The sequence below is a fragment of the Alosa sapidissima genome, chromosome 18 (genome assembly GCF_018492685.1).
Source record: "Alosa sapidissima isolate fAloSap1 chromosome 18, fAloSap1.pri, whole genome shotgun sequence".
Classification (NCBI taxonomy): Eukaryota; Metazoa; Chordata; class Actinopteri; order Clupeiformes; family Clupeidae; genus Alosa; species Alosa sapidissima.
In genome coordinates this window covers 28,946,977-28,961,375 of record NC_055974.1, presented here as the reverse complement: position 1 = coordinate 28,961,375, position 14,399 = coordinate 28,946,977, and the positions used below count along the sequence as shown (strand labels likewise).

Below are 14,399 nucleotides of genomic sequence, written 5' to 3'. Positions count from 1 at the left end.
CAATGTCTCCATTGTGTGATCTGGATCTCTAAATGAGATTAGTGCTAAAGATTAGGGCCACAGTTTGTTAACTCATCAATCTGGCTAACTGGTTGATTGCCGTGACCATCAAACTGAGTAATTATCAAATGATCAAATGATCAAAGGGGCTCTACCTTCGACAACACTGAACAGTTAAAATAACTGAGAACACGTACTGTCCCTGTGGGTATCAGAGGAATTCAGAGTGTCAATCACTGACCTCAAACCTCTATATCTAGCTCAGTGGTCTGAATATGACCTCTATATCTAGCTCAGTGGTCCGAATATGTGTCCATTCCTCGATCTCATCCTTTCAGACGACCGGTATTGTGATACAAGTCTCTCTCTATCTCTGTGCCTGAAGTTTGCCTGATAACACTATCTTTCGGAGCTAGATGAAATTAATGATTCATAATTTATGTGTTATTGGACAGCCTAATTTTTGTACAAGTAAAAATATTCTTACTGTTTCAAATCATCAATTTGAATCATCAATTGTCCATCTTTCCTGAGCAAAAGTTTTGTGGGAAAGGAATTAAAGATGTGTCTCTATGTTCAGTGTTTGTCTCCGTGTGTGTGTGTATGAGTGTGTTGGCATTGCCCCCTGGTGGTGAATGATGGCGTAGCAGGGGACGTGAGCCGGTCTCCTGGCTGTTTGCTCCTGAAGGGCCGCAGACATACAGGCCATTGAAGAGATGAAAAGTTCCATCGGCTCCGGGGCCCGGTGAGGGATGAGAGAGGGAGAGAGAGAACAGATAGATAGATAGATAGATAGATAGAGAAAGAAAGAAAGAATGAGAGTGAGAGAAAGAAAGATAGATAGAAAATATATAGGAAGATAGATAGATAGATAGAAAATAGATAGATAGATCGATAGATAGATAGATAGATCGATAGATAGATAGATGTAATGTAATGGAGGTAGATGGGGAGATAGGGGTAGGGAGACCCACAGTCATATGCCTCCAGAGGTGACCTTTGACCTGCCCCAGCCTTCTCCTGCTGGTGACCTTTGGAAGTTCAGAGGGGCCAGTATCATACTCAGGCCGTGCCCCATAATGCACCTGGCACGGTGCTAACGCAGACAGCTGGGAACAAGACTGGGCTGCAAAGGTGCAAGGACGCTTACTGAATATAAAACAACCATTTCAAATCACATCAAGCTTCATCTATCAGTGTCTAGTGGTGTTGAAATAACGTTGGAGTTAGCATGATTAGCACAGGCTCTCAGGTAAAGGCTAACCCAAAACATTTATCGTGCACTGTATGTCTATACAGCTGTATGTTAGCCTGTTAGCACTAATAGTGCAGTGTACAGCTGTCTGTTAGTTCGTTAGCTCTGATCGTGCAGTGTATTTCTACACAGCTGTCTGTTAGCCTGCTAGCTCTGATTGTGGACTGCACGTCTATACAGCTGTCTGTTAGCTTGTTAGCATTAGCACCCGGCTAGGCAGTGGGCGGCCATATTGCTTTCTCTCTCTCTCAGCACCAGCAGGTGCATGAATCAGAGGTCCGCTGGGGGGACTCAGAGCCTGACCGCGGGATGGGGAGGTGGATGGGGAGGTGGGTGGGGGTCAGGGTGGGGTGGATGGAGATGGAACCTGGGGTTAGTAGTAGAGAAACGCAACACCCGGGGAGTGGGCACAGGTGAGCTGGGGGGGGGTTGCGGCGTGTTACCTAGGTTGACGGTGAGCTTGACGCGGCCGCCGTCCAGCTCGAGGCGGAGAGTGTCGGCGGACTCCTTGGAGGTGGTGGCCATGAGCAAGCCGTAGGCGCGCTGGGACATGAAGCGCAGCGCCACGTCTTCCGCCTCCGTGTGCAGCGTGCGCGGCATGATGATCTTCAGGTACATGCTGCCGTCATAGCTCAGCACCGTCGCCTCTGTGGAGGAGGAGCACACACGCACGCACACACACACGCACGCACACACACACACACATGCACACATACACATACACACACATACAGACACACACACACACACACACACACACACACACACACACAGACACACACACACATACAGACATACACACACACACATACAGACACACACACGCACACATACACACATACAGACACACACATACACACACACACACGCACGCACACATACACACACACACATACAGACACACGCACGCACACACACACACACGCACGCACGCACGCACACACACATACACATACACACACATACAGACACACACACACACACACACACACAGAAATACCAAAGCAACACAAAGAGGAGCGGTAGAGGAGCCCATGGCATTCACATACAGGTATAGGTACAGAAGCATGGGATTGACATCGTGCTCAAAATGAACAAGCAAACAGAGAAAATGAGAAGCAAACAGAAACAAGCCAAGGACAAGTAAACACACATTCAAGGATATGAAAACCCAAAGATGGTGATTTGACAAACACACACACACGCACATACACACACACACACACATACCAGCCATCATCCATACATTCATAGCACCACAGAGAGAAACAGGGAGAAAGGGAGTTAGAAACATGAAAACACCATTACAAAACTATTCAGCTATTAAACACACACACACAGACACGCACACACACACACACACACACACACACATCCCCTTCTCTAAGAGAGCAGACTAATGAGAGACACTGCACTGCCAGCGATGAGATGCCAACACCGATTCTGTACAGCACCTCCAAACACACGGCGTCTCAAACGGCTTGGCTCCTATACCTGCCCGCCTGGACGAGGCCGCCGTTCTGCGTGTCGAGTGTCTCGCCAGCGGCAGCGCCTCTTGGTCTCTGTCTCCCTCTGCTGTGCTGCTGGCACCAGCTCCGTTTGGGCTCTGGATCCATTCGTGCAGAGTGCACCCGCTATCACAGGCAAACTATATGTGACCAGGCGTGGGAAAACCAGGCACAAGTCGCAGAGACGCAAGTCGCGAAAAGCGACTTTGAAGGATTTTTTTTTTCGAAATTAGTTATTTTCGTTTTTTTGCAGAATGTGCAAGTTGAAGTCATAAAGAAGCAATTCCATGTTTCAGATAACAGCATTGGTTTTATCATTAGTGCTCTTTTGTTCTGTCGGCCAATCAGCTGTATGCAAGAAGTAACACAAGCGATACACATGGCTACTTAATATACAGCGACCCCGGAACTCTGCTTGGCAGACATTCGTGTAGCCACAAACTTTCTCCAGAGCTTATGTACAAAATACATGATTCTATAGCTGCCGAAAGAGAGTGAATGGACATGCGAATCATTGGCCATCTTGAGGCAAACAGACGTACAGTAGTTACTTTGGAGATGACTACATCCACCAAAAAGCCGCTGATGAAAAGAAAGTCCCCCCGGACCACATATTTCATTGGAGGCAATGAAGTCTGCCGGAATACTTTTCAGTTTCTCATAGTGTAAGTAGTCCCTGTTACATTGCAATCCCTGCTACATTGCTTGCTAGCTAGCTAATGCAACATTGTTATTAGCTAGTTAGTGTTGTTATTAGCTAGCTCAAATGATGCACATCGAAACTAAGCTGTAATGGGAGGTTTTTGGCTAGTAATGTGAGCATCTGCTATTAATTTGAATAATATGCTTGAATTGCTTGAATGGACTGATGCTAATGATTTAGCACCTAGCCTACTGGAGGATAGTTTGTATGAATACATCCAGAGTAAGGTCCAAAGGGGCCTGTTAGCATTGCCTGAATTGAATGTGACGCTAATGGTTTAGCAACTAGTCTACTTGAACATTAATGACTTCAGTGCTGCTCTCTGTTCTGCTTCAATGAAACGTTTAGCTTAAGATATTTTTTCTTCTTCTGTTCTTTTTTTTACATTGCGGCTCTTGCTGTCATCAGGTAGGCCTAGTGGAAAACAGCTCTCCTGAGAGTCACCTCAATATCCCACAGCTTGTTGGAACGGCAGATGGCAGAGTGTTTGTCAAGAACTTCGACTGGCAGAAGCATCTGAGTCCCTAATTCAGAAGGCTTCCAAAGATCAAGAGTTATCAGCACTTCAGGTATTTATATTGAAACTTTCACATTGTGTTCATATAAAAAATAATTGGTTGACGATGGTGTTTTATGAGAAATAGTTAGCCATTTTTAAAATGTCCTGTTATTTGCTTACAGCTTTGATGCCAAGAGACCAATGTGTGGTCCTTGCAAAAAGTCACTGTGATGCAGAACATGTGGAATTTCAGTTACTGCGCAATTCAGCGGTTCTGCCCCCTGTTGACAGTCTTTCCTTGCTATGTTAGCCTTTATGCACAGCCTCTCCCTCCCTCCAACAGCCTGGACTAAATTCACTCTAGTTCTGACTTATTGCGTTGCCTCCAAAGTCAACTGACTTAAAACTGCACTGTCTTGCCTTACTTTTTTACTCTTTTCCAAATAATACCTGAACTCTCCTGTACCACAGGGTCAGTCCCTGCCCTGTCACCCTTATCACACAGCCTCACACATGTGGACCTTGTTTGTAATTTAGTATCTTTTTCATAGTATCTTTATTCTTGTTGTCTAGTGTATATGACCTTTATTCTTATTTTTCTATTGGATTCATATTGACTTCCATTTTGCAATCCTGCTTGTTGTATGTTATTGGGTCTTCTATTGGGAACTAGATGTGGTTTATACCTTGGATTATGGCAGTGGTTCTCAAACTTTTTCTTTCATTCCCCACTTTGATCAAGGGGGCATTCTCGAGCCCCACCTGTCCCTCATCGCTCTAAGAAAGTGGTAGGTCAAGCTTAAAATTGTCAAATTTATTGAAATAATGACAAGTTCTAAATATATCCTCTTCAACAGAGTTAAAATCAGCTGGTGCTGCAGATATAATATAAATAAATACATAGCACATATATTTCTGTTTTCCAGCAACATATTAGGAAGCATAGGCCATTTTACAGCATTGTACAATATATTCAATGAAATACCAACATGCTGCATTAAATGGATCCATAATCCAGTCATACTGAGCACTGCTGGTTGGGAAATATTTTTGAAATAAACTTTGCAGGGATGTGATGTAGGCCTACTGTTTAATACATGGGATCACAAGAGTGGCTCCCAATCAGACGTTTTAGCGATTTCGCTCAGAAATCTCAAAGGCATAATACTGTCGCGATCAAGTTTTTTTGGTGAATGCAGTAATCTTATTTGCTAGGTGAGGTAGGTGCTTGTCTTTGCCTTGTAACTGGACATTTAACTCAAATGTATCGCTAAGATATATCAAATATATCGCTAAGATAGGCCAGCTTCGTCAAGAAATGTTCATTAGTGAACGTTCTTGCAGATTCAAGCATGCGCTCTTCCTCCAAGAAGAGGCGACTCGGAGCTCAAACACGCGTGACAGCACTTTACCTCGGGAAAGCCACCTTGCCTCTCTGTAAAGGAGTACAGCCTTTTGGTCAGCTACCATCTCTTCGCAAAGTGCGGAGAATACGTGCTTTTAAGGGCCGGGTTTTGATGAAATTCACCACTCTCACAACAACGTTCAAAATCTCATTCAGGTCGGGACTAACTAAGCTGCCTTGACACGAGCGCTTCCCTGTGAATAACACAGTGCGTCCATTGCGCATCGGGTGCTACCTGGGCCCAGGCTACAGATAAAAAAAATAAATAAATAACTCCTGTTTTTCACGTCAGTTCGCGCCCCACCTGGCATGACTCACAGTTTGAGAAACGCTGGATTATGAGATTGTAACATCTTACCCTGTGTATTAATGCATGCTATTCAGGGCCTTTTGTAATAAAAGCATTTCCATTTCAATAAAGTACCTTCTAATTCTGATTCTGATTCTAAGTCCAGTGAAGTGCCTAAAGAAAATAACACTACATCAATATTAACCCTCTAGGTGCCACGGTCGAGTTTACTCGACAAGATGCGGTACTGAATAAAACAGCCGATTTAGTCAAATAGGGTCTCATATTTCGTTCGACCTCCACTCCACTAGATGGCAGACATGTCATACGTCATCCCCGAGTCGAAAAAACGGCATCCTTTAAACAAAACTTTCTAGCTACAGCGCATTGAATCAGTGCGTGAAATACCGGAGCTAGTGTGCGTGTGAGCCACTTTGTCAGAGCGATATTGTCAACGTCAGCGAGTATTTGCATTAGATTATCGTCTAATGGCATCAAAAAAGTTTACCTGAAATGAAGTGTTGGGTCTTCTATTCGCGGACCCTGATTCTGAAGGGGAATATCTGCCTTCAGAAAATGACGGTGATTCGTTTAGTGAGGCTTCAGATGCGTCCCTGCCTTGCAATGATGCAGCTGGACAAAGTGAGAGTTTACTCCATAGTTTAGCTTACACCAAACACAAACGTTGAATCCTTTGCCCAATGTCACTGGTGGGAATAATGTTTCACGGGTTTGGAGTGTTCATCGGGAAGTTAGCAGGGTGTTAGTGGTGTGGCGAACGAGGCTGGAGGTAGCCTAATGTCCATAGCGCTAGCTTCTGTCTCCGTGCCTCCGTACTGTGCCTCTCCACAATCGCGGCGACAGTAACGTGGTGGAGCCTTTGTCTAATGCCACTGGGTATGTTAGTGTTTTCTCAGTAAAAGGTTTTCAGAGGGGTATACATTAAAATGACCACAACCTATTCAAATATTATCAGATCTCCATGAGTGAGACATCATTGGATAGCTTTCATTTCATTTCAATTCCCACGCAGGTGTGGGAAAACCAGGCACATGTCTCCCCAGAGACATTTTGAGTTATTCACAGATTCTGAAAGTGTAGTTTCAAAGCTATCCAATGATGTCTCACTCATGGAGATCTGATAATATTTGAATAAGTTGTGGCTGGGCCTATCGTACTATCGAGAAAAGTAACTTTAATTTAATCATATTTTTTGCGCCCGCCTCCCTACCCATTCATCTTGGTGGAATACTTTGCGAACTTTCCCTCAACACATGACAAACCATCAGAATAAACAGCAGACCTTACCGAACATAAAGGTGTAAAGCATTCCCCTGCACAGTTAGCCATTCCAGAGTAATCCAGTTTTAAATTTGCAGCAATGTCTTTATGCATGTCTCCAACTTTGCGTTTTGTAATGTGTTTCAATTGTTCAATAAGTCTACATGATTTTATAACAGGCCAAATACAAAATAAATGTTACAAATATTGCCTAGATAAGCATTACAATCAGAGGATATACATATAGGGCAGACAGACGCTCATGAGTTCATGCTTTGTTTTATCGCTGGATTTTAAGATAGCCTATTATGGCAACTGATTGCATTCCAAGCTACAGTCAACTCTAGCAGGCATTGAATGACTGGAGACTTTGTGAATTTATAGATTGACATAATGTGCTGTCTCTGCGATTGCTGCTTTTGATCAGTTAGATTTATTTGCAATCTCCTGTGGTGGGCTGGACATAGCATCGAAATGCCCGCCCAGATTCCCCTTTCCGCCTTGACCCATTCACACTGGTGGCGGAACGAAAAAACTCGGTAAAATGTCTAGGGGACTTGGCAGTAAATTTGGTAAGACACCGCCGTTCCGCCTCGGTCTATGTGAAAGGGACAGTCATTCCGCGATTCTGGTACATACAATCGCGGCGATTTTGCCAGTGTGAAAGGGCCTTTTGTCTGCGGTTATGTGTGTGTGATTATGTTTATATTGTCATGTTTATAAGAGGTTTAATGTACACCGTGGGTCTAGAATTTTAAATCTTGTATACATCCTGTTTTTTGGTAATAAAATCATTTTCATTTTAACAAAGTATCTTCTAATTCATATCTATCTAGGCGATATTTGTAACATTTATTTTGTATTTGGCCTGTTATAAAATCATGTAGACTTATTGAACAATTGAATTAGAATGATCCATCAAATAACACACATAGTAACTGCAATGGTTAACCATGGTTTAGACCACTACAACACACTCTGCACTGCAGGCTGACAGATCAGTGACCGTGACAGGGGGGAGGGTTGATCTTAATGTCATGTAAATGAGGACCATTGTGTTCCCCTCCCATGGATTCACGGAGAAAGTAGCCAATCTTTGCTTGCTGATTTCTCAGCTTGTAGCTTTGAGATGTGTATACTTTAAAATGGCTACAACTTCTTCCAATGTTATCGGATTTCCATGTGTAAGACATTGTTAGAAAGCTTACTTTCAGAATCTGTGAATGACTCAAAATGCCTCAAAACGCACTTGCGACCCTCAATTCCACGCCTGGTCACATACGCACAGAGCTCCACTTTACTGGGATGTAGACCATCTCCAGTGAACATCCCCTATTTAACCTTGTTAACAAAGCCATACGCACAGAGCTCCACTTAACTGGGTCCTAAACATCCCCTATTTAACCTTGTTAATGTGCATAGGAACGGGATCAGATTAAGTCCATTTGTGATTCATTTACAGAAATACAGTCAAGTCTTTTTATTTGTATTGCACAATTAAACGAACGACAGTTGACCCACAGTGCTTTACAAGTTAGAGCAGAAGACAGAAACAATATGCCTTTAAGACAGGTGTGCAAGACTCCATGAATATAGTTAAATAATGTAAAATAGAATAAAACAACAATTTAAAAAGATAAAGTTTAAAGAGGTAAAACAAAGTATACAGTAAAAGACTAGACCAAATGATAAATAGGAAAAAGGATAAGGAAATAAAATAAATATATATATATATATATATATATATATATATATATATATATATATATATATATAAGGATAAAACAAAACAGCATAAAATGAAATGAAAAGGAATTAAAAGCAAGAGAATAAAAGTGTGTTTTCAGATTTGTCTCAAAGCTGGCAATTGTGTTACAGGAGTTGATATGAGGAGGGAGGGAGTTCCAGAGTTTGGGGGCTACTACAGAAAAGGCTCGGTCCCCTCTGGTTTTAAATATAGTTATATATTTATATACTTTTAAATGTATTATCAGTCACACTGTTGCTTTGATCATTTTAATTGTTTGAAAACAACCAAAATGCGGTTTGATAAAAAATCACCTGGGATTGACTATAAAACAACATGATTTTTGCAGATTTGTAAAGGTGAAGGTAACTGTTCTTACATCTGAACTCATCCTATGGTGTTCTTACATCTGAACTCTTCCTATGGTGTTTTTTACATCTGAACTGGCATGTCGGGAGCCAATCAGTTGTCGGAGTGTTTCCACTTTGGAGCTGCGATGATCTAAAAGGTGTCATGTGACTGCCTGGATGCTCTATTTCATAAACCTCATGTGAACTGTGACCACACCCTCAGCATCCATATGCGATCAGTATAAGTATATAGTGAGCTGCCTGCAACAGCGGCACTCGGGGAGCAGTGAGGGGTTAGGTGCCTTGCTCAAGGGCACTTCAGCCGTGCCTACTGGTCAGGGATCGAACCGGCAACCCTCCGGTTACAAGTCCGAAGCGCTAACCAGTAGGCCACGGCTGCAGGAGTGCAGGAGGTGTAGAGAGCAGGAGGAGAGAGCAGGAGGTGTAGAGAGCAGGAGGTGTAGAGAGCAGGAGGTGGGAGGTGTAGAGAGGAGGTGGAGAGAGCAGGAGGTGTAGAGAGCAGGAGGAGAGAGCAGGAGGTGGGAGGTGTAGAGAGGAGGTGGAGAGAGCAGGTGGAGAGAGCAGGAGGAGAGAGCAGGAGGTGGGAGGTGTAGAGAGGAGGTGGAGAGAGCAGGTGGAGAGAGCAGGAGGTGTAGAGAGCAGGAGGTGTAGAGAGCAGGAGGAGAGAGCAGGAGGTGTAGAGAGCAGGAGGAGAGAGCAGGAGGTGTAGAGAGCAGGAGGTGGAGAGTGCAGGAGGTGTAGAGAGCAGGAGGTGAGAGCAGGTGTAGAGAGCAGGAGGTGTAGAGAACAGGAGGAGAGAGCAGGAGGTGTAGAGAGCAGGAGGAGAGAGCAGGAGGTGTAGAGAGCAGGAGGTGGAGAGTGCAGGAGGTGTAGAGAGCAGGAGGAGAGAGCAGGTGGAGAGAGCAGGAGGTGTAGAGAGCAGGAGGTGTAGAGAGCAGGAGGAGAGAGCAGGAGGTGTAGAGAGCAGGAGGTGGAGAGTGCAGGAGGTGTAGAGAGCAGGAGGTGAGAGCAGGTGTAGAGAGCAGGAGGTGTAGAGAACAGGAGGAGAGAGCAGGAGGTGGGAGGTGTAGAGAGCTGGAGGTGGAGAGCAGGTCCGAAGTGCTAACCAGTAGGCCACGGCTGCCCCAAAACACACACACACACACACCCTCCGGTTACAAGTCCGAAGTGCTAACCAGTAGGCCACGGCTGCCCCAACACACACACACACACACACACACACACACACACACACACACCCTCCAGTTACAAGTCCGAAGTGCTAACCAGTAGGCCACGGCTGCCCCAACACACACACACACACACCCTCCAGTTACAAGTCCGAAGTGCTAACCAGTAGGCCACGGCTGCAGAAGGTGTAGAGAGCAGGTCCAGAGTGCTAACCAGTAGGCCACGGCTGCCCCCAGAGACTAGACCAGAGACTACACTGCCAGTGGGCGGGACTGACACAGGTCTGGAGTTATAGCCAACCATTTTATGGCCATGGGAATTGTTTAATTAAAATCAAGCTCTTAAACTTGTAAAACATACACTCTTAAAATTAATGTGTTGTCCTTATCTGGACACAGAGATGTGTTAAAAAAAACCAATGCAAATTGTGTTGTTTTCAAGGCAAGTTGTGTTATTTTCAACACATTTTGTGTAACAAATAAAAAAGGAAACAACACAAACTTGTGTTTTCACTATCTGGACACAAAGATATGTTAAAACAACGCAAGTTGTGTTGTTTTCAACACATTAATTTTAAAAATGTGTCAAATTTTGAGGATCAGAGATGAGTTTTTAGGGATTTTTAGGGGTTAAACAATGCCTGGAGGAGGTATTTAGAGGTCACTTCTGTCCAGCAAGGGTCACTTAACTTCACTACTACACCTGAATACAACACTCAGTACAGACATATAGATATATACATATTAAAGTAGGGCATTCCACGCACCATCCTAAGGAAACAATCAGGTGCTTCCCAGTAGGACAGCAGACTTTAAGATAAAGAGAGAGAGCTGGAACACACTGATTGCTTGCAGTCTTTTATTTGATAGATAGATAGATAGATACTTTATTGATCCCCAAGGTGAAATTCAAGGTCTCAGTAGTACATTTTATTTAAAGTGTAAAGTTTATTTCAGTGTAAACACGTGACTGACGTTTCAACACTACTGTGTCTTGACTCTGAGGAAGTCACAGTAGTGTTGAAACGTTAGTCTGTTTGCAGTGTTTGCACTAAAATAAGACTGCAATCCATCAGTGTGCTCCCGCTCCCTCTCCACATCTAATAGATATATGCATATGTATTTGTATTATGTATGTATACATTATGTATTTGTATTAATTGTTGCCACAGTTGAGATGGTAAACTGAAGTATTAACTATCAACTACCTCATGTCATAGCATGTTTTACTGCAGTGCTTTTTACTGGTATGTTTTCTGTTTCTGTCTCAGACAACGCATTGTATAAATGCAAAGGATTCATTCCACAGCTGTCAGAGCAACGGAGGTGATCTGTAATATAGATCTTCCGCCATCTTCCTCAAAGGCGTCTTGTGAGGTGGCTTCCACGTTTGCGAGACATTTGTAATTAGATTGGGCTAATCTTTAGCAGGCTAATGGTGCATATCTCTGGCTGGAGGCTGGCAGGCATGTCAGGATCAAATACAAGACAGCTGGGCCTCCAGGAGTAGACTTGGCTGTTTGATGCATTTTTGATGCATTTTTAAGAGATTGTGCAGTACACACTGTGAACTCTAGAGGGCAGCAGAGCACTTTGGGAAATAAATCAATCTCTTTCCAGAGCACAGAGCAAGACGTCAACAAAATAGGAAGAGACCATTCTTTCAGCTTATCATTGTTTTTATGGACAATCACTGGGCCAGATGGCTATTTCTCTGCATGGACGCCTTGTAAGCGTTCCCGCACGCTCCCAAGGACACTTCTAACAGCCTCGGCCGCAGACAGAACCAGAAAGCAGACGTCGCGTTTCGCCTGCCAGCTGACAGCCTCGCTCACCTACGCACGCAATCCAACAGAAGCCTCATCAGACAAATCATTTGTTCCCTGGAATGTCAAATCCGCCGCTGTGCCAGTCAGGCGTGCTTCTGAGCACGCGGGGATGAAAGCACACACCACACACACACACACACACACCAAGCAGCTGGATATCAAAGAGGAATCAGAGGCTTGACATCCTCGTCAGGTGAACAAAACGGAGCTTTTGGATGCGTCACACAGACAGACAGACAGACAGACACACACACACACACACACACACACACACACACACACACACACACACACACACACACGGCATTAACGGATTAGACAACAGCGTCTCCGCCACCTGGATGGACTTGATGTGTGTGTGTCGCAGATCGGCTTTTGACCGCGGAGAACAGTGCCTCACCACTGTTCACTGGATCCATGTGGGTTGTAGACCATCTCCAGTGAACATCCCCTATTTAACCTTGTTAACAAAGCCATACTATACGCACAGAGCTCCACTTAACTGGGTCCTAAACATCCCCTATTTAACCTTGTTAACGTGCATAGGAACGGGATCAGATTAAGTTCATTTGTGATTCATTCACACACACACACACGGCATTAACGGATTACACAACAGCGTCTCCGCCACCTGGATGGCATGCCTCGTTTGAGCCTCGTCTGAGTCTCGTCTGAGCCACGTCTGAGCCTCGTCTGAGCCTCGTCTGAACTTTGATTGATTTATTTATAATGAAAGTTCAAAGTTGATATTTTTTGGTATACAACCAGATCTGACACTGTCTCTCAACTCACGCCAGCAACAAAATGACTTTGATTGCTTTGTTTTCCGGTTTGGGTCAACAGTGAAAGCTGAAGTGAGAAAGAGCAGCAGCATTTGCGTTTTTATCGGATAGGTGTCTCAGGCCAAAAGACTGCCTAGTTCTTCAAAGGCCTTCAACAACCTAACCTACATTATTTTCTCTGTTCAAGAATAGTATAAGTAAGTAAGAAGTATATATACTCTTTTGATCCCGTGAGGGAAATTTGGTCTCTGCATTTATCCCAATCCGTGAACTAATGAAACACACTCAGCACACAGTGAATGCATTTTCTATACTGAGAAATATCTCATATTATCTTTACTCTCCCACTGGCAGTTTGGCCATCTCCCTCAAGGTCATGGATCTTGTACTGCCACTTTCTCAACGGTGCTAAAAAAACATTCTGTTCAATTCACTTAAATGCATTTACATTCCACCATTTACAACAGACATTATATATTCCCAAGGCCTGGGAATGGCATTAAATATTAAAATGACAAAGTGATGAATATCACTATTAACATTATGAACCACTAGGCTATGAAGTATGGCACCAGCCTATACGGAAAATAACTATAGGTACCTTACAGTATTTTGGGAAGATTATAGTAATCTTATAGGAATACTATAGAGGGTAATAATATTATAGAGGTATTACAAAACATTATAGAAGTATTATACACTACCATAGAACTGCTATAGAAATCGTATTGTATTCTTATAAGACGGGGGTCTTCCGGCCCGCGGCCTATTTCAAAATAATAATGTAATTCGGTCCTTGAGGGTATTTTTAATTGCGACAAACAACGACACTGATTAAAATAAACGATAGAACCAAGTACGGTAACAAATGTCATTTGTACTCTCCTCCACTAGTTGCTAGACATCCCAAAATGCTTGACACTGCAGACAGTTTTCAGGAAATACAGTGTATTAGCCTACACGCGAGAAACATGAAGACGTGCATTTGTTTGTAATGACGCGGAAGCGATGCAAGCCATAGTCAAAATGAAAGTAAACCTGCTCAAACAGTTCAACATCCAGTATTTACTGAAAGGTGCCTAATTTGAGGTGCTTACCATCCAGTGGCAAATTAGATGGGTAAATTTACCCCCTTTATAAACTTTTGTTTATACTCAAAGATTGTTACATTTACAGTAGAATCTCTGACCAATTTCAAGCCATGGCCTTTTGAAATTTTGATATGCCAGGTTTAAATAAGTTAATGAGAGGAAAATATTTTTATTTGGTGTGAAACACACACATACCTGTTTTTTTTGTTTCTTTTCATAATTTGTATTTATATTTATTTTATCATTATTTTATAGCACAGGTGTCTAAAATAGATAAAAAGACTTGTACTTTCTGTTTGCAGTTTTGTATTTGAAAATACAGTATTTGAAAAAAAAACCCATTAATAATAGCAATAACCATTCTTTTTTGTATTATTCTTTAACACTGATGCGGCCCTCCAATCAGATGATGTTGGCAGAAGTGGCCCTCAGCTCATTTGAGTTTGAGACCCCTGTTATAAGAAATGATT

At 43.2% G+C, this 14,399-nt stretch overlaps 1 protein-coding gene across 1 annotated transcript in view; it reads right to left on the bottom strand.

Moving 5' to 3' along the window:
• The window catches only part of LOC121689349 (neurexin-3-like), a 561,367-nt gene that overhangs the window by 308,759 nt on the left and 238,209 nt on the right, over positions 1-14,399 (bottom strand). Inside the window, 1 exon segment of the mRNA XM_042069080.1 lies at positions 1,699-1,902. Coding sequence (XP_041925014.1) covers positions 1,699-1,902 — 204 coding nt within the window.